Genomic DNA, 24207 nt, shown 5'->3' with positions numbered 1-24207 from the left:
AGTGACCAATCTAGCACTAGATTTAAAGATAGCACTGCTGCTCGCAGGAAGTCATTTTCTCTACCTGTGGGACAACTGTTTTTTTCTTGGTAAGCTCCATGCTAGCAAGACTATTGCTTATGCTGCTTTAATGAACTCTCAAAAAACAGAGTAGGTTACTTTGCACCTTGAGAACACACACAGAGCTGAAGGTTATTTCCAGGTGCATGAGAACACCTGAAGTAGCAGTTACACTAATAAATAAATAAATAAGTGTAGAATAAATGAAAACAGAAAGAGGAGAGAAATGCAACTGCGCAGGTATAACTAGATTTGTTTTAGCAATATTGTGTAAAAAGCAGGTAGGATCACAAAGCAAAATGCTGATTAAATCACAAAAAAAAAAAAGTCACATTTATCAAATGGAGCTTCAAGAGTTTATGAAGGTGATGTAAGATTAAGTCCAACAGAGAGACTAAAATTGCTTTCAGTCCTGGGCACTGTCATCAGCAGGACAACGCAGTGCTGCAGAATAAAAACTGAAGCACCTCCAGAAAGCCTTGTTGGAGGGAAGAGGGTCCTGAGAAAGCCAGGGAACGCAGGCAGAGTAAGAGAACACAAAAAAAGTGAATCTCACATGAAGCAGCTTCTGGCAGAGTCCAGTTCAGGAGACTCATTCTTAGGTATTGTGCCCTTCTCCCTCATCTCTCCTCTACTCAGTGGGTGCTGGAAGATAAAGCTATCGCATGGGGTGGCGCATGGTTTTGGGGTCATTTTGTCACCACAGGGAAAATGAATTCCCCATGCCTCCTTTTTAAGCAGGGAGGACGGCCCAATGGATGCAAAGAAACAAGGGCGCTACAAGAGAGGTGACTCCTCAAGCACACAGGACTGAGCTAGCTTCTCATCCATAATGATCAACAAGTGTATGTGCTATAAATTTAGAGAGACTCTCTGCAGAGACACAATCCTGTCACGGTCCAGCCCAAAATTTCAGCATCTAAGAACTACATGACTTCCCAGCATCACAATTCCAGGACCTGAAAGAAGTGCATAAAGCCAAGACTCGGCATGACTGAACTCTCCCATCTTGTATTTGCCAATAATCGTGATTGCGTACTTAGGAATTTATTATGAGAAATAAATTCTGCAATCCAGCCAGTCTGCCCTTTAAAAGCAAGTTTGAAATACTGTCCTCGCTCACAACAGTGCCCCTGCAGGCTTTGTTTGCAAGGAATGCTGCACTGAAGTTACCCTCTGCTCCTGGAAGGCATCCTGCGTGGTGTGTGAACCCTGCCATCCAGGCGACTCGAGTGAAAAGGGGGGAACACCGCCAGCTGCTTCCTGTCGGTGTTCCTTTACACATGAAGTATCCTTTTTCCGAAGGAAAGGCTCTCTTGTTTAATCTCTGACCTCTTCTGCGGTGACCAGATGACACTGTGACAAAAGCTGCAAATGCCTCGCAGCCGCTGTGGCTTGGGATTGCCAGGTCTGCACGGCGTGTTGGTGTGTTTGTCCCCATGCAGCCCCACCACGGGTTACGAGGGCTGCAGCATGTCCTAAGGCTGGGCTGGGAGGGCATCTCCATGTCATCAGGAAGCGAGCTGACAACTTGGTTGTTGTTGACAACACATTAAGAACGCACAAGTTTGCATATTTTATTAGGCTTAATCCTTACAAAGCTCAGACGAGAAGCAAGAGCACCAGTGGAAGATGCATTCAATAACACATTTTCTGCTTAAAAGTGATGGAGTTTTGTTTTTGCAGACACGACTGCAAAACAAAGCACCAGAGCCAACACCACGTCACCTGCAGAGCAATGTGTAAGACAGGCACGGCACGCAGGTAGCAAACATGTAGATCCTCAGCCATCGCAAACACAAACAGAAAAATTTCAGGCAGCAGGGTGAAACTGCTCAGTTTTACTCTTCGGTAAAATTATAGGTTGTGCTATTTAAATCCCTATGAGCCCAATCACAAAATTTTATTAAACAGTTTTCCATGTTTAACAGTTATTCATAGAAAGGTCCACTATAATAGTATTTTAGCACCATCAACCTGTCGAAATCAACCTGCCCAATTACTCCAAACTACATTAATAACACCGGATATTACACTAATTGTGTCCAGTTTCTATGCAGACGAGGTCCCATGGGGCTAATTTTTCATCCTCAGGGGCAAGCAACTCAGCCATCAAACTGATTTCACTAAGAATCCCTCCTCATTACACAAGTCCGGGCTGTCAAACTTTTTTTTAAAAAGGTTAATGGGCCAATCAGTCATCAATTATTTCCTGGAAGCCCAGCAGACAAAGGGTTAAAGTGCTAAGAAACAGCTGCAACTGATTTACATTTGGAAGTTATTATCAACATGAGATGTCTAAAATGTTGTGGGGTTTCTTTTTCTTTTTCCTTTTTTTTTTTTTTTTTTTTGGGTGTAAGTGGGAAGGGGTGGCTAAAACGGGAAATAAGCCCAAACTGTAAGACTGTGTTGATACAGCTGATAACACGTGAGACTTTTTTGGATTTTACTAGAGGAGCGGTGGATGTGCAACCAGTGAGTTTTAGGAAAACTACACAGCCTTGCATATAGTGGCACGGAAGCCATTAGCACTACCACTTTCTAGGAACCACACGGTACCACGGTTGATGCTGCACACACCGATTTCACCATTACCTTTTCATAGTAAGTTTCCTTCATTCAGCAGAACTTCATGAACATTTTCCCCTGCCAAACAACATCCATTGCTACAGCCCACCCACTTATGGAGAACGATGCACAATTCCTTACAAGTGCTGTGCAAGGGAAGACAAACAGGTACAGTCACACTGCATCCACTGCATTCCCACACCAATGCCAGTGTTCATGGTACGTAACAGAGATCAGATTTAGCAATCTACACTGAAAATAACTACAGGATACAATTATTCTGTAACTTGTTCCAGAGAGCTCAATTAAGTCCACTAAAATGTAGGGAAAACACGTGTCTTGGTATCCCAGTAAGAGATGCTTTAAACAATGTGCTTATATAATTTTGTTTGCAGTTTTAACTTCTCAGATCTTTTATTCTCAGTATTAAGAACAGCATAAATAGCTACTGACACCTTGCACCAGTGGTGGATAACCACAAGCACAGCTTCACATCAGTGGAAGCTAAGGCCCCCTTTTCTGCCAGGCACTCTACAATCAGAAATCACACCCATCCCTAATGTTTACTTTGAAAAAAAACCACAGTATTGTTACTTTTCCAAGGGCATAAAATGAAGACTTACCAAGATTAAGGCATTTTTCATAGGCCCACATGGATATTTGTAAAGAATCAGAAATAAAACTGGATTTCTGACTTCCAAGTCAGTGGTTTACAACCAGCCTCTTACCTTACATGCTAGATCGTGCATCTGCATCTTTGCACAATGTAGTTGCCAGAGGATTCTGGTGCTAATGCTACCTTGGTAAATTAATAGCAAGAGATGCCAGTGGCACAGCATATACTTTCCAGAAACAGCAAGTGTAGAACCAAGAGATTCAATGGCATATTTCAAACACCCATGAAGCATCTTCTAGAGTTGAGATTACAGGTTTGGACCTATTCAAGCCTGCCTGAAGTAACACCAAGACCTATTTAAACTCCCTTTTTATCACATCCTCTTTTATCTCTCAAAAACCACTTCCACTCAAGCATCCTTCCTTAATAACCCTCAATCTTTTCAAAAGGATGATAATGAAAAACTGCTGAGGTGCTCCAGCAATCAACGCTGGATGTTTACAATACACAATTTGTTTACAACGAAGGTGCGTGTTATTTATGTACAACATAATGATAACTATCGTTACGTTTTGCCACTTGGTGTAAATTATCCCTGTAACTTGGAAGATAAGCATGTTTATTAGCAGCATCAATTAAGGAAATATTTGTGCCATGTCCCACTGGGCATGACTACGCTAATACTTCTCTCCCCTTTCCAAACCCAGTGTCTAAATCTAATTAGTTTTGAAAATCAACCCTATCAGGACAATATAGCTCTGCTATCAGTTGCCCACAGCTCTTGGTAAAGGTTGCATTCCACTGGAAGAATTTTTCAGTGGTACTGTTTTATATCACTACCCGTGAATGACAAACTGATGATGAAAGGCTTGTTTCTAGCTCAAGGCGCTCAGCCCCCCCACCATATGTATTCGCTTTACGGCAACACGATTTGAAGAAATGCATGAAGTCATTTTTAAATTCAGTTCATAGGGTACCTAAGTCTGTACTTGCACTAGGTGTTCCCCAATACATTTCAAACCCACAGCTCGCTTTTTAAATTGTCGATTGGGTAGAGCTTATCTTTGGTGTTGTGAATGAACAGCCTCCCCCTGCATCTGCTGTGGTTGAGTCAAAGCTAACTACCTGCATTGGCACAGCATCACGGCAGCAACAGCATCGCGACCTTTCCAGCAAAAGGTAGTTTGGGAGTTAATGAATATGCAGAAGACAAGTTTTCCATGAGATCCTGGCAACTCCGATGCAGCACAGCTTAACATGTCCCATGTAACCATGAAGAGTGGAAAAATGAGGATTTAGTATCTTTTTGAATGTTTAACCAAAGCATGCAGAGCACAGTTGTTACATTTCATAAAGCTACTTCTTTACACATTGCTACAGGAAAAATAATTCCATGTTTTAACAATCCTGCTCTGAGAGCAGGTACACCAGACTCCAGCTTCAGAAGAGTGAAATCGAGCAGGGTCTGTTTTAAGCGCGACATGCTATTACATGCTTTCCCCCTAGAAAATCAAAAGATTGCTTAAATCTTGGCTGCCTGCAATAAGGAGCAGGTGCTACTTTTTCATTTGTCAGTGACTCCCTATGAGAAAAAAAAAACAAACACAAAAATCTGAAAATGAGCAGTTTTAGTCAAACTCTACAATTGCAAGAAATTTTACTTTCTTTAATCTAAGAAATAATCTTTCTAAATAACATCAGTACGAAAGTGATGAAGGAACAGCAAAGGGCATAGCAGTACAATGCCCGCTTCTTTCTGCCCTCAGAAGTTAGAGCCGTCCAGCTGTGAATCCTACACCCAGACAGTCACCTTTGTGAAAATCCGGCCAGGACAGACACGACAGAAATGCAATGGTTTGGGCATCAAATAGCTGAGAGGAACCACATTCAGGGAGGACTCTCAGCTTTGCACGGCGTGTAGCAAAAGGTGACCTTGTGCGAGCACCAGGCACCAGTGACCGACCCACCACGCTGAGGACCATGCAGACACTCGCTGCTGCTAAGCATCGATGAAACCTTTCCAGCATCTGAGTTGCTGTGTGCAGACCTTTGCTTTGCCCATCTTAATTGGAGATTTTGCTACATGGAAGCGCACAGAATCCCTAAATAATAGGATCGGAATTAAAAACTAGCTGAGAAACTGCTTTCTAGATCAAGCTTTTAAAAATGAGAATTGTACATGATGAGAATATTTTTGTTCTGTAAAAACGTGTAAGTGCAATTGAGCAAGCATGTGCTAAAGACTAAAGCAGATTTGTTATTCTGGACTGTCATTTCCTATCAACATTTTCTTTTTTGAAGGCATAATTATCTAAACATGTGGCTTTTAATACTTACACTGCTCATTAACTCTACATTTGCCAGTCTCACAACTCCTGCTATCACAGCGAGGTTAAACATACAAGCTCAGAGATGCAAAACTATGGAGAACAGTGGATCTTCAGTTTTTAGCAGGGATTATACTTCCAAAAAAAGATGCATTTGTTTAATTTCAGAATTTCACTTTGATGACAGCTCTCAAAACTCTTTGGACCATATAGCTATCAGGAACACGTTCCCATAAGCTTATTCTGTGTGCCTTCGACAGCTAGTCTGATGAGCGCAGTAAGGGATTTTTTAAACCAGACAGGCCCTAAACCCTGAGATCTTCATCTGTAAGACACAAGGGAATGCTTTACACTTGTTTCACTGCTACAATTTAATAACAAATAGGTATAAAATCACCAGCTCCTCCATGAGCATACCTGTAACAAACATGTCTGTGCACTGATTAACAGAAAAGATTAAAAACCAGCACGTACATACAAAATTAAATATTATTAGAAGTATCTACTTAGTTTCCTATTAAATGGAAAAAGAAAACATTTATGTCCAATAATCACTTTCTCTCATTTCATATTTTGCACTTGAAAAGACACCAAAATGATCAAAATAGGAAGAATTTTGCAACTGTTGCTCTGAAAGGTAATAATTTTACATTTACACTGAGAAATAAAACAAAATTATAATTAAAAAAGCCTCCTTAACAAGCTGCAGGAAAATTACACTTTTGTTTCCCACATATACTTTATTTGGCAGTGAGAGCACGGCATCCAACAGCAATACAGCAGTAATTGTGCAAAAAAGGACGGTGATATAAATCACCAAAGGTTAATGATCAGGATGTGAACAGAGGGACTTGTTTACAGAAATAGCATGCAATTTAAAATTTACAAGAGATTTAATGCCACTGCTTGGCAATCACTAAAATCAACAGCCCAGAAAACAGTGACATTAAGAAAAATATTACAGTTATAATCATTCCAAAATAAGTCAATTAGTGTTAGGGCATGCGCTTGCGATTACTTGACCCATTTGGTTCGCACTTAAGTGAAAAAAATCCCCCCCCCATTATATTGAGATTACTGAGTTGTGACCTATTTTGCATTCCATATTTCTTACACTATCCCTCTTACATGCCGCTGGAGATGGTGGCAGAGGTTTTTTCTCCTCTCCTGGCTTCCAAGTAATTCTGACCTTTGACATTTGTAATAATAAAAAAAAGAAGGAAGTTTATAATTGTGTTGTTCAAATGAAGGTGGAGGGGGAAAAAAAATTCAATGTGCTATTATACAAAAGCCATGACGGCTGTCTTCGGTGAAAAAAAAGCAATGTAAGTCAATTTGTGAACTTTGGCACCAGATGACCTTTAGAAATACAACAATATAGAGAATTTACAAGCAAGAGTAGCACATGCAAATGACCCGGCACTGTCTCGCCTTTGGATTAGAGCTGCAAAGAGCATTATGGAGAACGCTTTCACAAAACAAATTAAGACTGTTACTTAAATGTCACGGCACACTATTGTATTTGGCTACAGATCATTACACCTGATACTAACACTTTTAAAAACTGTAATAACTTGGGAAATATTACATTGAGTGCCCACATGTATAAAGGGAATATAAAAAAATAAATAAATAAAAGAAGAAAATGGGTTCTTGAAGTAATTTAAACATCACCACTCCACGACTAGAGGGAAAGGTCAAAATTTAAGTAAGCTGAAAGGAACATGAATGGTAAAATAAAATGCACAAACAAAAAGATGAAAAGACCACTGGAATGACTCTGCAAACATAAGATGAAAGCACGCATGCTTTGGGCAAATTTGATTTCCATTCCTGCATTTGGTAAGGGAGAGACGGAATGAGGACAATTTTCAGAAAAGCGGGTTAAAAAAGGGGTAGAGAGGAGGTGTTCATCTAAAACGTGTTGTTTTGTTACCTTCAGTGTTGGTGCTGCTGCTGCTGTATATATTTCGCAGGCTACCAACACGGTTTAGTTTCCAAGCTTTGCGTTTGGCTGCATCCAGAGAGCAGAAGGGGAAGAGAAAAAAAAGAGAATAGAATAAAAATAAAGAAAAGAAAAAAAATGAGGAGGGGGGGAAAAAGAAACATCAAAATAGCATGTGAAGTAAAATACAAGCACAAGCCTGTTACATGTGAAGAGTTACACACAGAAAATGCACACAGGACTATACAGCCTCTCAGATCCACAGACAATATGGAAAGCCTCTTCCTTATTGGAAATGTTTTTTAAAACTCTGAAACATGACAGGGTTTGGCAAGACTAGATGGATCTGCTATTAGAACAGACAAAACCAGACCAATAGAACTAAAAATGCACAACATATTTGTACAGAGGATACCAGACTTGTCAAAACAACTACAGTAAAATGCTATTTAATACTCAAACTCAGCCAGACGAGTTCTTTTCCTCCAAAAGCCTATATTAATCACTTGATGCCTGTAGTTATAACACCTTTGAAAGTTGAGGTGATGATGCAATGGGCTTAAATCATCAAAACAAGAATGAATGTTATTTGCAGGATTGAGCTTACAGGCATTACTTCATTATTTTGAAGACTGTCAAGTAGACATAGATGCTGTGTAAATTTTATTTGTGCTTCCCCCTCACCCCTGGCAAATCACTGCAAAACAGAAGTTTTACTTGGAAATTGCAAATGTGTGTGTATATATATATATATATATATATATATATGTAATATATATTATATTATGGACACCGCCACTGCTTTATAAGAATCCACAATTTTTTAGATTTTCTGAGATCCCAGCTGCTGTTTTTACAATTAGCAGGAAATATTGCTCAAAAGCACTTAATTCCTGTGCTCATTAAAAGAGACTAAATTTTTACGTTCTTTAAAATCTACATGTTTCTCCTTGCAAGTGAATTCACAGCGTGAGAAGTGCATTCAATCAACAACATGCTTAGACTCAGTTGCATCAGGCAGGAACTGTATGAAACATCCAAGTACACCATGGTACCGCTGGCCTCTAACAGTGACTTAAGCTGAAATAATAGAAACGTCCCCTCTCCTTTACCCATGGACAAGGAGGGAATGGCGTATCTATGGAAAGTGATATCTCTACAAGCTTTTCAACCACCTCATCAGCTTACCTGATGTTTACAAGTTTATAAGAAATAATAACGCAACATTGCCTGGCCTGTAATAATTTTGTAAAATGTGTTGTACAGGATCAGGGGTGAGATCACTGTGGTCAGTGAGAACTGGAAGAGCATCAAGACCTCCTTCTGTGACTTTTCTCAGTAGATCACACAGACCTAGTGCCCACAGACAGTGGAGAGCCTGAGCTCAGGTGTGAGACTTCTAAAAAGGATAGTATCGGTTACAGTATTATTAATTATGATTAATTTCCATGACGTTTTAAAACCGAACATTCTATCACTCTGATTCAGCTTATTATGGAGAAACTTGTGATGAATTTGGAATAAGACCCCCTAAGCTCAGACGCTCCTCATCCTTTAGGATAACGTGAACATCACACAACATAATGAGTACGGTGATAAAACATTTAAGAATTTTTCTTTCTAAATTTAACAGAGAACTTTTTTTAATGTCCCATGGAACTCAGACTGAACAGCTGCTTCCACAGAAAAGGAACAGTGACACAAAGTCATTCAAATGCTTAACAAAAAGCTTGATTTTCGGCTGAAGATCTAAGGCTGGAACAAGCACTTGTTTGCTGCACATGGATACCTGTCATAAAGCAGCACGGAGCTCGTGTTTGCAGGAGGTGATGTGTTCAGGCACTGAAAGGAGAACGTTTCTCTCTCCAGCCCCTATCTCAAAGTTGCCTGTTTAAAGCCATCCTCATGTACACACCGAGAAAGAACTTCAAACTGCACAGACAGTAAAACAGCTATAAAAAAGTTATTACTGCAGCTAAGAGAAATGCCTCAGCACCCTGGACTGTTAAGCTAGATGTCCTGTTGTAATAAAGTGATCTGCAGGCTTTAGTGCTCTATGCTGAGAGGGAAAATGGAGGACTGGGTACCTTACATCACAGAACGGTTTGGGCTGGAAGGGACCTCAAAGCCCCCCCAGTGCCACCCCTCAAGCAGAGCAGGCCCCATCCAGCCTGGCCTTGGGCACTGCCAGGGACGGGGCACCCACAGCTCCTCGGGGCAGCCTGGGACATTGCCACCCTCAGAGTGAAAAAAGTCTTCCTTACATCTAATCTAAACCTCCCCTCTTTTGGTTTAAAGCCATTACCCTTGTCCTATCACCACATTCCTTAATGAAGAGTCCCTCCCAGCTTTCCTGTATCCCCTTTAAGCATTGAAAGGCTGCTACAAGGCTTCCCCAGAGCGTGCACACACTCGTGTGTGTGCAGCCCAGGACACAATCATCTTTCTGGGCTGCAAGTGCACATTTCTGGCTCGTGTCACTCATCTGAGTGACATCCTTTAGACTATATATCACTGAAATTAAAGTATGTAATGTTATCTGGAAGATTAAGTTAGATCTATTTAAAAATTAAAGTTCATCGAATCTAAATATATCTTCGTTGTATGCATCCTTCAATATGAAAAATCTTCAGTTTTAGAAATACTTAACTAGTCCCAGCAGGTACCAGCAACTAGAGAGGCACAATTTCCCAGCTGAAAACTTGTTTTTCCTGAAAAAAATTTACATATAAATAGGCAAAATCGAGGTTTGGCACCCTCAGGAAAGGAAGACCATTTCCAGTACACAAAGACCCTTTCCCAGTCTGTTTTCATTTTTCAAACTTTAATCGCATGTTAAAGTACGGACATATAAGCAGGAAGTGAACTTGCAGCCTGGTTTTCTATTAACCTATTGATGAAATAGTCCATTTTAATGTGTTCAGTGTCATGCCTTTTTCTTCTTTTTAAACAAATGGACTTTTTTTCTCAGTGAAGCTGAGGTCCTGATACATCCTAGCGTGTCCTTTAGCATCGATTAGACTCCAGTCTGCTTCCTGGTGGTGCTCTGCGGTCTCTGAGAATTCACGAATATGATCAGCAGCAGGGTTGGACAGTGCCAAGCTCAGCCTCCGCCGGGTGATTGATGTGCGTGCGACCACCAGGGCCTAGCCCAGCCATCCCACCCTGACTGCCTTCAAAATTACAGTCTGACTATAAATTTCTGCTACCTACCAACAAGGCCTCAGCAGGCACTGGAGGTCATTGTTTGCCTGATCTGCCTTTGACTTACATGCCAGAATATTCGGTCCATCCAGCCTGGGTTCATTCCCCAGTTTTAAGTTAGCTCAGTGTGAGCTCTGGTTGCCAGCTCTGGTGTTGTATATGTATGTGCATAGATAAAGAAAACCATGAAAGCCAGAACTGGTTTCCAATGAAAAGTTATTAAAAATACTTTGTTATTTAACAGAAACAAAGCTTTGTAATGAGAAAAGATCTTTAGGGTGAATTATCTGTTGAAGTATTTTCTGGAAGTCTGTTTTCTTCGAATAACCTTACTAAGAAGCATATCTACTTAGAGATACTATAAAGAAACCAACAAACACTTTTCTCAAACAACAAATACCTGGAATGAAGATAACTATTTCCCAAAAGATACAAGTATTTGATTTAGCTTGTCCTGAAATGGCAACTAGTATTCCGCCTAGTATGCTGGACTACCACAATCTGAATGACTAATGTATTTTAATAACGTTTTGAGAAAATCTTATTAACATCGACACTTGCCCTGATCTCTGGCTTGAACGCTGACAGGGAAACAACATCTTGCAGCAATCAAAGCAGGGCCCCATCCCAACTAGCATGTAGGCACAGAGTGGAAGCACAGTTTCTGATCTTCACCAAGCTCATTAACTCCAGAATTTAGATTACTGAGATTAAACTCTTACCTTTGCCAGGCAAATTAATTTGTGCTTCCAAACTCTCAATCTGGACTAGCACAATAAGTCATTATCTGTCACCCAATGGCTCTGAGCTCTGCTTTTAACAAACCTGCAAAACAACGCCTTGATTGTTGCAATGTTCAGCTTGGTGCAAGCCATCGTCCGGCGGTTCCTCCCAGTGGTTACCATAGGAAGAAATCACAAAGCAACAAACCATGAAAATGTTGACTCTCGGAGCCTGACATGTGGTTTTACGATGAAGGGTTAAAATGATTTCTTGAGCTCTTACAAGGAAGCTACTCTCAATTTTACCATCTATGATCTGATGCGTCACTCGTGTGGCACATACACGCTCAGACACCTAGTTCAAATATACCATTTGAGGGACCAGAACCTACCGTATTGATTTGTAAGGAGGGAAGAATGATGTGCTTCTATATAACTGTGTCAAGTGTTACAATGGACCATACAGATATTTATTTTTTATAGCAGGAACTACTCCCCAGGTAGTCAGAGGTCAGTTGTTGAATCATCTCCACATACTGTAAAAGAACCACATGCTACCTAAACAGACATACCAGTTCAAACTGCTTGTATTCCTCTTTGCTTCATCCTAATTTTCATCATAATTTTTATGGCGAACAAATGGTGTGCACAATTGCAAAGTTCTGTTGGGGTAGAACTGCATTTTTGGAAGGATACATCCCCAGCCATTTCTGCATCCAGAAGGGAGGACTGGATGCATTCCCTGCAGTCTCTCCAGAAGCACTCCCATTTCCTTCCTTCACTCCTTCTGGGTCACTCAAAAGAGTTGCAAGAGCATCTTATGGGTGTTTTTAATATCAGCTTTGTGTTTCACCAGGGAATGTGGTAGCTCTCACTTTTAGAAAGTACCTTGCCACGTCTCCACCTAAACACTATGAGTCCAGTAAGACAAAACACTTGCCGTTGTTCATTCATGCCTCACCTATGGCTCCTTGTAAGATTAAAAAAAAACACACACAAATACACAAAAAAACTCAAACCCTTTTCAGGTGTTGTCCATGACATGACATGACCAGTGCCTCCTGCTCTTTGCCTCAAGAGTTCACAGCCTGCAGAAGCCCTGGCCAGGACAGATGCCTCCTGGTGCCAGGTGTTAAGCCTGGGCTCAAAAAACTCTTGGTTGAGCCACATAGAAAAATGCCCTTCTGCATAATTTCTGTTAGCAAATGCAGAGCGCCGTTTCTCTGGCTGCATCCTCCCTGTGTACAGCTGGGAACCAAGCGCAGCTCTGCAAAGCAGTACGCCGAAACTCACCGCTGCTTGGCACTTCACGAGGGCTGACACCTACTTTTAGAAGGACGTGCTCTCTATCAAATGGGACTATCGTACCAGCGGTCCGTGTGTCAGCAGGGGTTGCGTTACCCACGACAGCTGTCAAGGTTTGCTCGCTCTGCACATAACATTATATAAAAGTCATTTCAAAGGGGTAGCACATAGCCCTCATTCTCACCTCAAAAACCTCCGCTGATTCACCAGTCACACAGCCCCGCTGAACAAAGCACTGCCATTACAGGGAAGCTGCAAGGCAAACTTCTCGTATGCATTGCTCTGCAAATGTAACTCAACTTTACTGTGCCAGAAGATCCTTGAAATGGGACAGATTGCATTTCCAAAGTCCATACATCCATTTTTTCCCCCAGTTCTGCTGCACCTGCCAAGAGTGCAAGACAAACTCCCTGCCACAAAAGGGTGTTAAGAAGCACCCAACTCATGTCATAAGGGCACTAGAGAAGCCCCTAGAAAGGGCAAATTTTCAGAACATTGGGAAAAAGTGATTAATTAGAGACAAACTGCAGGCAAAGGGGTTTTGTAGCTCACCAAACAACATCCTGGGCATCTAGCTACCTAAAAACTGCTAGTGGGGAATGCCTTCTGGAGTTGATCTTGATTCGATAAACTCATCTTTTCAGAACACAAGCTTTGACCTCTTCTAGAGTTTAAGCAAGACTCACACTTTTTTTTTGTTGTTGTTGTTCTAAACAAGCTTTTCCTGATTATTTTTTAAATGAATTACTCCCACCAATTCGTCCTTCTGTTTCACCAGCTGCAGAACCACAAAGCTCCCAGATCTACAACCTGGACCTTACAAAACAATAAAAATCTGGGTTTCCTATGAAAAGCCTTAACTGCTTAAATCAAGCATGACTTAGGGCACATGCGGCTTAACGTGTAGAAATGCTACAGCCTGGCAAACAGACAGAGAGGGCTCTGTGTGCCTGCAGAGCACACCGAGCACAGAAGTCATGAAGCCCTTGTCATGACTCTTTAGGTGCTGAAGAGACTTACTGTGCTTTACCAGATGCAATTCCACTCTGTTATTTCAATTTTCTGGGTCCTTATCTTTACATTTGCAGTTTAGAAGGCACAGACTGCAATGCACACACTCTGAAATGGAAGCTGTATGTGTTATTTAGTGGCTGAACAAGTCTTTGACCATCCAAACACCACTGAAATAGAGCTCTGTAAAATGAATCCAAATAGAAGATAGTTAAAACTAGTGGGAGATGATTAAACATTAGGTCTCTGTCCATTGCAGCAAGCTCTGATGATAAAACGGTGGCAACAGTTTGTCATTTCAGCTGAAGCTCTGGGAGGACATCCAGCTGTATCTGGAGGCACAGGCAATCCTCCATTTGCTGTTAATTTTGAATATTTCACCTTGTGAGATGAATTATACTTACTCAACATACATGCTGTATGTAAAATGAGCTTGGTCATGTTTTAAATGTTTATATCATAAAGTGAGAATAGGCATGTCAGCAGATGAAGAAGAAAATTAGGCTTTGGAATGGCCTTTTGTTAAGATACGGAGTAACTGGGAATCAATTAAGCTTAATGACTCCCAATTACCGCATATCTTCGTATTTGTTCAGGCAATAACTTTACATCTGTGACCAACCCCTTGCAGACAGAGTTTCTTCTGTGTTTGCTTTCTTTAATACGGATGCTATTTATTCCGTGTTAATGAATCTACTTTTCCTGTCTGATTTTGATTAGTTAGGTATTGTACTAAATATGTTTACCACCATTACGATCACATACCATTATTTCTAAAAGCATCCACTGTATAAACCATGTGCACGTCTGATGGTACGCCTGCTTAATAATACCTGTGAAGTTATCGAAGGATGGTTAAGGTGCTACTCACCTAAACACGACATTAACCCCCTTCAAGTTGCTTAAACCACACTATTGATACATGATAAGCAGAAATATGCTTTCTTTCTTAGGGAAGTCTCAATATCTAGAGTCTCACCCTACAAATCCTCCTCCACTGCTGTACCGAGAAACTACAGACTTGCTAATGTCACCTCTGGTCTCCGTGTGACAGAGTTCTTTGTTGATTAGATAAATAGTCCTCAGATAGCTGATTAAAAAATGATGTAGCCGTTAGGTTGTGTGTCCAAGCCCTGTCAGCCATGTTGGATGTTAAAGTGTGCATGAATTACATCCCTGGAGTGTGCTGAACAGTGCTGATTAAATGAGGCACGCCACAGCCCTCAGCATCAATTATCAGAAATAATAGGATCTTTTCACCTACACTGGAGGAAGGGGGCTGGGGATGGAGTCAGCATGCCACTCATTTCTCAGAATATCTCATCATCGTAAGCTCAAAATAATAACACTGTTCATTCACGTAGGGACATTTGTTTATTTTTATTGTGTAATGATAAAGACTGAGAAGATACATGAGGAAAAACCTTCTGCCATAGCATACACCAGGTGATTTTTTTTTTAAAACATACAATACCTGTGTAACATCTATCTAGAAAAACAGGGATATGTAAGATCTGGGGAAGAGTCAAGAGGGGTGTTTAAGGATAAACTCCAGGACAATCTACATGAAGTTGCCACCACACTGCGGAAACGTTTCTACGTTTCAGCCACCCTCACTCTCTTTTTCAGCTCACTCTTCATCATGAGTGGTTTCATCAGGAGCTGTGAAACTGCAGATTGGGGATTTTCCTTTTTTGTTGGTCAGCAGAACAGCGATTTGCTTAACAAGATCATACTCCTTCATAAGAGGGTTGAAATTATTTCATTGAGATGCAGCCTAGGAGATTCCTACACCACTTAAACTTGTTCCTTCAGCTGTGAAGGGGCCTGAGACGGTCTCTCTTACCCTATATGGAAGCAGCAATGATGAAAATTCCTTAAAAAGGGTTACAAAAAGGGCATATATAATATATGATGTAGTTAGAAAGTCAAATTATCTATACCTAATGTTTCTAGATCTGACCAACACTAAATTTTAAAATAAAATACCAAGTGCAAGGATCTCAGAAATATATACACTACTTTTGTATAATTCCTAACAAATGGTCATATTTGCATACAGCAGATCTATTAAATCAGATTTCCAAAGTAAAATATCTTTAAACACTTCAGTGCAACTCTAAGGTTTCCAAACCTTACATTCCTTCTGTATGCTGATGTTAACAGGACATGCATCCCAACAGGCCAAAAAAATGGAGCCGAAATACAAAAAACACAGCCACTGATGGTTATTCAATAAAAATAGAAGCCAAAGTCTGACAATAATAGCCCTTAATATATCAAATGGGTTCTTTTTGAACACCAGGATATTGAGCAGCTTGTTTTCCTGAGCAAATTGCTAGAAATGCCAAGTTATGTAAGTTACCCAACCCAAACACAAGTAAAACCTTATGCCTGATACAAAAAAAAAACCTCTCCTCCCAAACTAAAATCCTTTCCAGTGCTCTGTTTTAAACCCGCAAAAGACTCTAAAAGTAATACTTCAATTCACATTAATACTTAATTACATTTGGCTTAGATTCAGCTTGGAACATTTCGAATGAAGACAAAAAATGAAAACGCATTCATACTTCTACTCATGGCAGGGAAGAAAGTTAGGAGTTAGTTTAATTAAACATTTCTAAAAAATGTTTTTAATTCCTTTTTTTCCCCGTCACATTTCTCCACAGAAACTTTTGCAGCAGGTACAGGACTAACTAAACTATTCAGTGCATTTCAAATACACTATAAATATACTAGATTCAAATCGACAAACGTAAATGTTAATTGGAAACATTTTTCTCAGTTTTTCATTATCTGAGCAGAAAATTATGGGTCTTTTATACACACACACAAAATCCTTTTCAACCACCTAGAAAAATTATCTTTTAATAAAAGCTTTAAATTATACTATCATATTTCAAAGGCAACGAACAGTTAAAGCAGCTAATCAAAGGTATAATTATTTAATGACTACTACTCATGCTATCTAACAGGGCCATAATTGCTTGGCTGTGATCACTAGACCACCAGCTTCAATACTGGAAAACAAGTACTTTGCTTGTAGCATTTGATCGACCAATTTCTAAGGTTAGTTTCTCCAATTGGGTTGACTTCACAAGGCTAGCTGAGTTATTACAGAATTAGATAATCAGTTTGTCAAACTGCCTCCTTTTTCTTTTTTTTTTTTTTTTTTTGTGCACACATCTGTACTAAGAAAAAAACTACAGAGGAAAAAAAAAGCCTAACAGCATGCAAAAATATTACCCTGACAAAATGCTATTTATAAAAATCAATGATTTTTTTTTCATTTTTAATGATACAAGACAGTTCTCTGTAAACCCTAGCTGACTCCATTCTAGTAATTCAAACGTAAAAACCCAAAAGGTGCCTATTAAAAATTATATTTTATTTCTATTTTAATATTTATTGTCCATATTAATCTACTCTAAATAGGTGGAAGAGTATGCAAGTGGGCCTTCTGACACTTTTTCATCGTTTATGTCATGTCTTGTACAATTGGAAACATGAGAAAAATAATCTAGAATCAAGTATTTATTATCAGAGCCATCCAGAAACTAAGCAAGTGTACAGTGCATGTTGGTTTATTTTTTGGTTTAGTAAAAGTACGTATGAAAAAGCTGTTCGGGTCACTATATTTTAACATTAAATGCTAAATACAAACTACTATTACACTTATTTTGTGGTGCTATGCTCCCCTCTGTTAGATTTGATACAAGACACTGGCCCCTCTGGAATTTCAAAGATATCTGAATACCTATCCAATTAGCTAGACAACATCTTGATTTCCAGATCAGTCCCGTTCTTGTAATTAGTACAGTGGGAGCTCAAGTGAGGGCAGCACCACCTGGGACACTGCTCTCTGAACCAGACACCACCGAGGAACTCGCCCTTCTCAGCCCTACCCTGCAGCCCGATGCACCTCCAGGCTCAGCAGGGGCACAAGGGAAAGCTGACTGCGACCTGATCACACCACTGCACCTGGCTGAGTAACACCTGTGACAAACCCTGTAAAACTGCACGAATTGCACAAGAAACTCTCTTGGGTTTGGTCCTTCCTGGCAACGCTCCCACTGTATAATGCACAATGCATCGCTGTTAAAACCGAAGCGATGCATTTCTAAGAAGAGCAGGAGAAAGCAGAGGGCTGAAGAGGAAACGCCGTGCGAGGGAAGCATCTGGGACACAAAAGAAAAGATTAGAGGAGCAAGTGTGGGACATATGGGGGCCACGTGTTATTCGCAATCAGCCCACCTCCTTTCTGCTGTTTAGACACAGCATTGCTCAGTGGAAAGAGAAAACGCTTCCTTGCCTGCCCCACAGAGAACCACTAGTTTTATGGCATGATGGATTTATTCTTGTTTCGGACCATCAGTTTCATCTATGGACAGGGAGACGACAATCTTGCCCGTTATAGGCTGATAAACAAGCAGCATTTAAATCCATTAACCAGAGATGCACTGCTCTGTACCCTTCTCCCTCTCTGAACAAAAAGCAGCCACGTTTTGTTGATAGTGCAAGCAATTACTGTCAGCAGTAATTGTTACAAAACAACAGAAAGAGCTGTTTCTGCTCAATGGAGTTATATTTTCAGTGCTCACTTTAAAAATGGTTCCCAGCACAGGAATCCTGAATTTCCAAAGTATTTGGCCATTGATTTCCCACAAAATTTCTTTTCCAATGCGTACAAGGTGTCACAGTGGAAATATTGCAAGCTAAAACCAAAACGTCCTAAATTAGGCTGAACTACTGTGAGTGGCTGAATTAAAGTCCAAAAGAGCACGTTTGTTTTCTCACATGGTAGAAAAATCATAACGTGTTCAAAGATAAGTATCTAAATATATACAAATATATATATAAATGCATATATATACATATATATATATTCACATATGTACCAAGTCGGATAGGAAGGTCTCTGTGCACTGATTAATGTGCTTCAGAGCAACTTCTGTCAAGGCACCTTGTAAGAAACTTAAGAAAGCTGAGGCAAGATGCAGGCAGTAAGAAACACCAATATTTACATAATTGTCACAGTTCTCATTTTCTTGATTTTTTTTTGTTTGTTAGATACAGATTATAAGAGCCTAGATTTTTCCAAAGAAAAATTTATTTTGTTCAGCATTTCATGAGATGATAAGGGAGACTTCCCACCACACTCATTGCTATCAAAGGAGGCATCTAAGTTGTCTATAGAAGTCTTTTAAGATAAAGACTGACCAGGTGCTATGGTAATTTTGTGACTTCCACCTTCTACATATTCTGAAATGTAAAGCAATTATAAAATGGAATAGAAATCACAATTTCCGTTCCTACCATTGGCACATTTTTTCATCACATTTAACCCATGTTATCTGCACTATTATGAAATGTAAACTCACACTATGCAAATAAAAACCTGAGTAAAAGTCATGGCTGCAGTAAGATGTCACAGACAGCCTACTCTTCTGAAAAAGCAATTGTTGGCTTTATCAGTTCCTAAGGACCATTAGATACAGCCTATGCATATAGCTGATGTAAAACAGAGGCAAGAGCATCTACAACTTGCTCAACACCACCAGCTAGTCCAACTAGTGCAAAGGAACACCTTGGAAAAGTCTATCCACAAAGCAATTTAGAAATGGGCTTATTTGAAGAGTTTCAGTCCTTTGTGAAACCCACCCCATCATCCAGTTTGCCCTCCAGCACGGTGAGTGGTGACGGGCACATCTGAAGGGCAGAGGAGGAGCAGACACACACTGAACTCGCGTTTGCTCTTGGGGAATGACATCCATATGTGACCAGATGCAGCAATGTTTTCCGCTGGAGCTATATGGACGTGCACTCTTTAATTTTCATCCCTTGTAAAAATAAGCACTAGACATTTTCTCACTATTACATGTTCAATTGATAAGCGCGTTACTTTGTTTTTGGTGCAACTTTCCATGTTAGAATAGGGATTCCTCATGAGATATATTCAAGTTGGAGAGATTTATTGTGTCAAGGTTTTTCCTACAAACTACCAAGCCATCTGTAATGACTATTTCTCTATAAACCTGAATGCTCGTGCTAAAACAGGAAGGTCACCACCTCCCCCCTTTTGACCGAGCTTCTGCACCAACACAGTTGGAAGATGGCTTTCAGTTCGCCCCCCCTTCACCTGGCCTCTTAGAAAAGGCCCCCCAGCTCTGGGTCCTACACCGCGAGGACAACCGGGGGTACTGAGGATTCATTGGGATAATCCACGTAGCATTTCACATCTGGTACCACAACCACAACTCGTAGCTAAAAGCGGGCAATGGGTCCAAGAACCTTTTGTTTGCAGACCGGCCGACTTGCAGAAGCCATTGTTTGACCAGTGGTTGCCACAATGACCTGCAACAGAGCACAAAGGTCTTTGTGGGCGGGTAGTCTTAACCCAGGACTCTTCCTAGGGAGAAGGAAACTATTCAGACTTGTCCATTTTAAACTTACTAATGGGAATAGAAAACTTTTTTCCTATGGAAGATTCATCTTCTTGTGTCTTCTCCATACATTGCATCTGGATTTCAAGGGTTTCAAGTGCAGGAAGCTGTCTATACTTGTACTAGATTGGAGCTTCAGGTTTACTGAAAGTTGTTCATTTTAAGTTAACCAGTGAAAAATGCAAAAAATAATAAATTGAAGACACCCTTGATGTGGTATTACCCAGCCATTGCCCAGATACTATTTTGAACATAGCCAGCAAGATCAAGGTTAACTTCTGACCCTATGCAGCTGCTCTTATGTGAAAGTTAGAATTTCTGTAATTTGACTTTTTGTCAAAAAACTGCAGTTGCAGAAATTCCCTGGGGAGATGCTGTGGTTGGAGTTAAAAAGTTAGAAAAAGAAGGATGCAATTGTGTATTTGCATATTTTAAATACTGCACATTTTGTCAGGGCGTACACAAACACATACGACTGTGCGATAAAGCAAAACCAGGAGGCTCAAATTAAGAGACTCACATCTAAGTCCCACTGCCTTTCATCCCTCAGCAAAGCACTGAGTAACAACTGCATTTTGCCTGAAAAGATAAATATTAAATCCCGCATTTACATCAGATGCTTGTGTCATATGGTCCTTTACTAGCTGGAGATCTGAGTTGTTAACTACTAAATGGGTAAATGACAATGGCTGTTACTAATCGCTTATTGAATAATGAAACTGACACAACTGATAAAAGATTTCAATCCTGGAAAAAAGTGATTTATAGTATTTCACTCTACTGGCACTGTTATTTGTATGACAAATGGTTGGACAGACACCAGTTAATCTCTGCACACCTCCAACTCTGATGTGGCAGCTTCTGCCGGAGCATCCAAATAATCAAGAACAGCTAACAATACAGCCACGCTGTCGCGAGGGGCTGAATGCTGGTATTTTATCAAGGCTGATCCCCAAATCAATTTACGCAATGGATTTTCTTTTGGTGGGGGAGGGAGCGCATGGCAAGAAAGAGCATCATAAAAACGCTAAGCCGCAGCTTGCAGCTAGGCAGATAGGCCACGCTCCTGTAACACAGAAATGAAATCATCAATACAACTAAGGCATTAATGATTTCAGAAAGCTCAGTATAGTTTATAGATTTTCTTGATGGCAAAATCCGAACTGCAGCATCATACAGAGCTGTCAAGACTGTTTGTTATGTTGTGGTGGAATACCGCATCGCCTGCTGTGTACCGCAAATCCCATTTTCCCCTCAGACGGGAGAGGGAGGTGGCTTCTTTTGAGTCAGTATGAGACCGGGTTTCCCTCCCTTCTTGAGAAACAAATGAAGCATTGTATTTATCAGCAGCCCATCAATAGTAGCGTTATCTCGTTGGTTGTGTCGGTAACATCCTACTTCCTGCAGAAGTCAAATGTGTTTCATCAGGCCAGTCTTTCACGAGCAGCAAACCTGAGTGCTGAGCCTCCTGGAGTTTGCCTTCTCTTGCATTATTTTGCGACTTTGCAACGAGAAGTTTCAACTTTTCATTAAAAAATAAAAACAAACAAAAGATAACCACTTCAATAAGGAGGAACAACTTACGGGAAGAGATGCAGATGGAGAACTGAAATACTGCAAACTGAAAATATTGACAAAGACTTTTATATTCATGCAACACAGTTGGAGTAGTGTGTACTTCGCTACAGCTCACACCTTTTAAATGATTAACCCCAACACAATCCCACTTGATTTAAGAGCAGTTTCACGTACAGTAGCAGTAGTTAAGATGATAACTTACTTCCTCATTTTGCTGCTAAAAAAGTTAAATGTAAAATAACCAGCACATTACAATCTACCTAAACCACATTAAAAAACAGCTTTTGTTTGAGTGCCAGAGGTCAAGCAGTCCCATCATATTTAAAGGTTACACAATACCTTAAGTGCCTATTTAGATTACAGCTTACAAAGACAAGTGGAGTTTTCACTCAGTTCTCTTGTACTTACGCAGGCCTTGATGTAGTACAGCACGCTGCAATTTCACACATATTTGTAGGCTGCAGCAACCCTCCAGTAATCTATTTGGATCACCTGCACTCTACCCATGAAAGAGAACAGTTTTAACAAACATATGCTGAGGTTTAAGTGAGACAGACACCAATATGGTGAAAGTGAATCAGGGTGGATGCTGCGAAGGGTCTTCAGAGCAAAAAGCAGCAGCTCATCTTCTGTGCAACAGCAGAGGAAGCTGCTGAGAAGGATGCCACAGGAAGGGTGACATGGGAAGAGTGACAGGCTGAGGGAGCAGCCCTTGTAGCAGTGTCTGGGTGGGTACGTACCATGTTCTTCAGGGCTGCAGCAACTGAGATATGGGGTTGTGAAAGTGTGAACTTGTCTTAGCTGAATGACCAGGACGGGTGACAACACCGCAGGTAAGGCACCATGCTCACAACACAATGGACACATGGAGCTGAAGCCCAGAGCATATACTGCAAGACCTAAACATGGCACTTTTCCCCAGTCACAGTGACATGGAAGGTCAATGAGGACCTTACGGTTAGCCTCATGAGGACATTTGTTCTTCAAAGATATTTGTGATAACACAGCATTAAAAACTGCTCAGCTTGTTATCACTTCACAATCTCCTGTAAGAGATTTAGATAACTCTGTTTGATTCTTAGTCCCTCACTGGAAATTATTTTCCAATTATATCACAAATCAGCTTTTCCATGATTTTGCTCAGGATCAGTATGAGGTTAAATAACACACAGATTCTTCAGCATCCCTTTCTTCTTTTCAGATATAAGCATAGTATCAATTTTTTACTATTTTTCTAAACCATCCCCACTGCTATAAAATCCCTTAAAAATTAAATGACAATTGATTAGAAAGTTTCTAAGCCAACTCTGCAATACTCCTGAGCACAACTAATGCATTTGTGCAGATGTAATATAAATACACAAATAAGTAAGTACTGTAGATGATGCCTAGAAGCTGCTTAGCTGCTTACTAGAAGTAGAAACTTACAGTAAAATAAAATTAAAATTATTTCATATGAATAGAAATTTTCTTGCTTTTCGTTTTTAAATTGAGGACTTAGTATTATATTCCTTTGTCAAGTATTTCATTCATACCATGGCTATAATTTGTTGCTGACGAATTTAAATTCCTTTCGCCATCCTTGTAGACTTCACATTCTACAGACCATCAATTTTTTCTAACAGCTTTAATTTTCTTTATCAACAATTATCATTTTCTATCTACTGATTCATATTCACTGCTATCATGTTCACTGTCCTTCCAATTCACACTTTCCTGAATTGTTTCCTTCGCTTCCACTCTTAATCATATTATTTAAGACACAAGCATTTTGTTGAGTGGAGAAACCATACGGTTTTTACACTTAAAAAAAAAAAGTATTTCCTAAACATCTTCAGATTATTCACATAATTATGTTTAACCTTTCCTCCCACATAAATTATCTTACTATTGATTGCGGTTATACAGAACAAGCCATTTAAAGGCCTAATATTTGTGCATATATATATAATATACATACAGACACGAATTGAGAACTGCACTGTGTTTATTCAAGGCAGAATAATTAGACTTGTCTTGTACTATACAATCTCAGCTTTTGGCACATGCCTTATTGCCCAGGTGGAGTGGGACTAACAACATTGTTTTGTACTCTGCACCTCCCAGGCATCATAAGGTATTAACACGACCCCCATTGTATTCTCCTAAACCATCAATCAGTCCTCTAAAAGAAAGCAGAGGCTTTCCACCTTCTGCATGGAGTTAACATGCAGGTAGTCATAGTAATTGATAGCACAGAAAAAACATGACACATAATAGTACAAGATTACTGTCAGAATACTGTGCAATCAAATATAATAAAGGTTGATGGACTAGCAGATTCTTCCCTTTATTGTGCATATGTGCATGTATGCACAAGTTAAGGACTGCTTGCTCACCCAGAACCAGGAGGGGAAATAAGGAATCACAAACCTACCCCCAGAGACAT

At 40.1% G+C, this 24207-nt stretch overlaps 1 protein-coding gene across 12 annotated transcripts in view; it reads right to left on the bottom strand.

Moving 5' to 3' along the window:
* Positions 1–24207, bottom strand: part of AGAP1 (ArfGAP with GTPase domain, ankyrin repeat and PH domain 1) — a 362269-nt gene that overhangs the window by 53846 nt on the left and 284216 nt on the right. For 6 of the 12 annotated variants that reach the window (XM_038182545.2, XM_038182547.2, XM_038182542.2 and 3 more), the window contains one exon: positions 7508–7585. The exons of the other annotated variants lie outside the window; for them this stretch is intronic. In XM_038182545.2, coding sequence (XP_038038473.1) covers positions 7508–7585 — 78 coding nt within the window. The remainder of the gene's footprint in view (positions 1–7507; positions 7586–24207) is intronic. 12 annotated transcript variants of the gene reach the window in all.

This window comes from Anas platyrhynchos, chromosome 7 (genome assembly GCF_047663525.1).
Source record: "Anas platyrhynchos isolate ZD024472 breed Pekin duck chromosome 7, IASCAAS_PekinDuck_T2T, whole genome shotgun sequence".
Classification (NCBI taxonomy): domain Eukaryota; kingdom Metazoa; phylum Chordata; class Aves; order Anseriformes; family Anatidae; genus Anas; species Anas platyrhynchos.
The sequence above is the reverse complement of the archived record's forward strand: the minus strand, read 5'-3'. Positions and strand labels throughout refer to the sequence as shown.